We start from the raw sequence: 2,661 nt of genomic DNA, 5'->3' as shown, positions 1-2,661 counted from the left end.
TTCCACAGTCGTCCTGAATCCCACAGTCGACGTACGCCTGATCCACAGTCGCTCCCCTGAAGTCCACAGTCGCTCCCTGATCTACAGTCTCTCCCCTGATCACAAGGCGCTGCCCTGATGCCACAGTAGCTCTACTGATCCACAAGTCGCTCTCCTGATCCCACCAGTCGATACCCTGGATCCACAAGTCGCTCCCCTGACCACAGTCGCTCACTGATTCAGTCGCTCCCCTGATCTACAGTCTCGCTCCCCTTGGATCCACAGTCGCTACCTAGTGATCCACAGTCGCTTCCCTGATCTTAACGTATCTCCTGATCCACAGTCGCTCAATGATCCACGTCGCTTCTAAATCCACAGTCGCCTCTCCTGATCACAGTCGCTCACTGATCCCAGCCGATCCCCTGATCCACAGTCGCTCCCTGTCCACAGTCGCTTCCCTGAGGTCTACAGTCTCTCCCCTGATCCACAGTCGCTCCCTGATCCAACAGTCGGCTCTCCTGAATACACAGTCGCTGTCGCTGATCGACAGTCGCTCCGCTGATCCACAGTCGCTCCCCTGATCCACAAGTCGCATCCCTGATCCACAAGTGCTCTCACTGATCACAGTCACTCCCGCTGATCGCACGTTGTCCCTTGATCAACAGTCGCTCTCCTGATTACAAGTCGCTCCCTGATTACAGTCTCTCCCCTGATCCACAGTCGCCTCCCTGATCCCACAGTCGCTCTCCTGATCTACAGGTCGTCCCTGATCGGGCATGGTCTCTCCCGCTGATCACAGGTCGCTCCCGATCGAGATCACAGTCGCGTCTCGTATCCACAGTCGATCGCTGATCCAAGTCGCTCGCCCTGATCAAAGTCGGCTCCCTGATTCCACAGTCGCTCGCCCTGATCTACAGTCGCTCCTGATCACAGTCGCTCCTGCATCCACAGAGTCGCTCTCCTGATCACAGCGCTCCATGATCAGCGAGTCACTCTCCCTGATCCACAGCGTCACTCACTGGATCACAGTCGCTCTCCTGGTCCACAGTCGGGCTCCCCTGATCCACAGTCGCTCCCGTGCATTCCACAGGTCGTCCCCGGATCCACAGTCGCTCCCGCTGATCCACAGGTCGCTCCCTGATCCACAGTCGCTCCCCTGATCTACAGTCGCTCCCTGATTACAGTCGGCTCCCTGATCTACAGTACGCTCCCCTGATCTACAGTGCGACTCCCACTGGATCTACAGTCGCTGCCCCCCCTGATCCACAGTGCGCCTGCTCCCCTGATCCACAGTCGCTCCCCTGATCCACAGTCGCTCCCCTGATCCACAGTCGCTCCCCTGATCCACAGTCGCTCCCCTGATCCACAGTCACTCCCCTGATCAAGTCGCTCCCCTAGGAGGAGAGATCCAGGCTGGTCCCACTGCACTAGCTCCATCCCTCCCTCTCCCCCTCCCTCCACCCGGCCCCGACGCGCGGGCAGGCACAAGGTGCGCGTCTCACCTGCCGGGGTCGATCGCTCCAAGGATGCCGAGACACTCGCCGACCATGGCTCGCGCGCGGCCGCTCGAGTCGCGGCAGCCGACGACGAGACACGAGACGAGCTGAGACACGTCCGGGTCGGCCGACTCGTTGCCGACCACCATCTCGTGGAGCTTCGCCTGAAACAAGAGAGCGTTCGCGTGTGCGTGGGGGGCGACGGTCACCCTGGATGCGTGTTTTTTAACAAGAGTATTCGCGCGTGTGACGGTCATCCTGAATGCGTGCTTTTAAACAAGAGAGCGTTCGCGAGTGCGATGATCACCTTGGATGTGTGCTTTTAAACAAGAGAGCATTGACATGTAGGCGAGTCTTCCTTAAACAAGAGAGCATTCACACACGCGAGCTAGAATCACCCTTGCATCACGTTTATATCTGCTGCTTTGAAATGAGAGCGTTGACAAGTAGGTTACACTTACAGTCATCTTTGAACAATTGAGCTTTCGTGTGCAGGCGACGGTCAACCTGGATGCGCATTTATGCCGTTGTTCTCAAACGAGAGGGTTTAACTGACACGCAGTTATTGGGTGTGTTGGTGACAATCACCAGTCACCTTTTGTGTGTATATGCGTGCCTGCAGCCGTGTGTGCGTGCGTGCCTGCGTGCACGTGCGCCTGCCTGACTGCATGCATGAGTACGTGCCTGTGTGCATACATAAGCGTGCCTGCATGCGTGAGTGCGTGCCTGTGTGTGTGTCTGCGCATGTGCATGCCTGTGTGCATGCCTGCGAGCATGCGTGCGTGCATAGATGAGGGTGTTCGCACGGTCACTGGTGCGGTCGCAGCGTACCTGGTTTTGTTGCAGCAGATCCTTGAGGCGGGTGAGCGCGAAGAGTCTAACGTCAGCATTCTCGTGCGAGATCGCCTTCAGGCACCGCTGCACCAGGGCTGCGAAACCCGCCTTCTCCCTGCGAGAACAAACCGCGAAATCTAGGTCAAATGTATGGAAAACCACCGATTTCCTCACGATTCTCCAACTACCAACACCGTCCCCATCCTGATCGCCCCCTCGTCGTGAGAACCTTGTATGGATACCTTCATGCTATTATTGATGACATTACTACTATTAATAGTAGCACTATATTTATATAAAGAGGGAGAGAGAGAGAGAGAGAGAGAGAGAGAGAGAGAGAGAGAGAGAGAGA

General features: G+C 56.7%; 1 protein-coding gene across 1 annotated transcript in view; it reads right to left on the bottom strand.

Moving 5' to 3' along the window:
- The window catches only part of LOC106813710 (serine/threonine-protein kinase ATR-like), a 48,798-nt gene that overhangs the window by 38,590 nt on the left and 7,547 nt on the right, over positions 1–2,661 (bottom strand). Inside the window, exons 8-9 of the mRNA XM_014817919.1 lie at positions 2,307–2,424; positions 1,482–1,639 (exon numbers count right to left, since the gene is read on the bottom strand). Of these exons, the coding sequence (XP_014673405.1) occupies positions 1,482–1,639; positions 2,307–2,424 (276 nt within the window). The remainder of the gene's footprint in view (positions 1–1,481; positions 1,640–2,306; positions 2,425–2,661) is intronic.

The sequence above is a fragment of the Priapulus caudatus genome, unplaced genomic scaffold (assembly GCF_000485595.1).
Source record: "Priapulus caudatus unplaced genomic scaffold, Priapulus_caudatus-5.0.1 Scaffold812, whole genome shotgun sequence".
Lineage (NCBI taxonomy): Eukaryota > Metazoa > Priapulida > Priapulimorpha > Priapulimorphida > Priapulidae > Priapulus > Priapulus caudatus.
The sequence above is the reverse complement of the archived record's forward strand: the minus strand, read 5'-3'. Positions and strand labels throughout refer to the sequence as shown.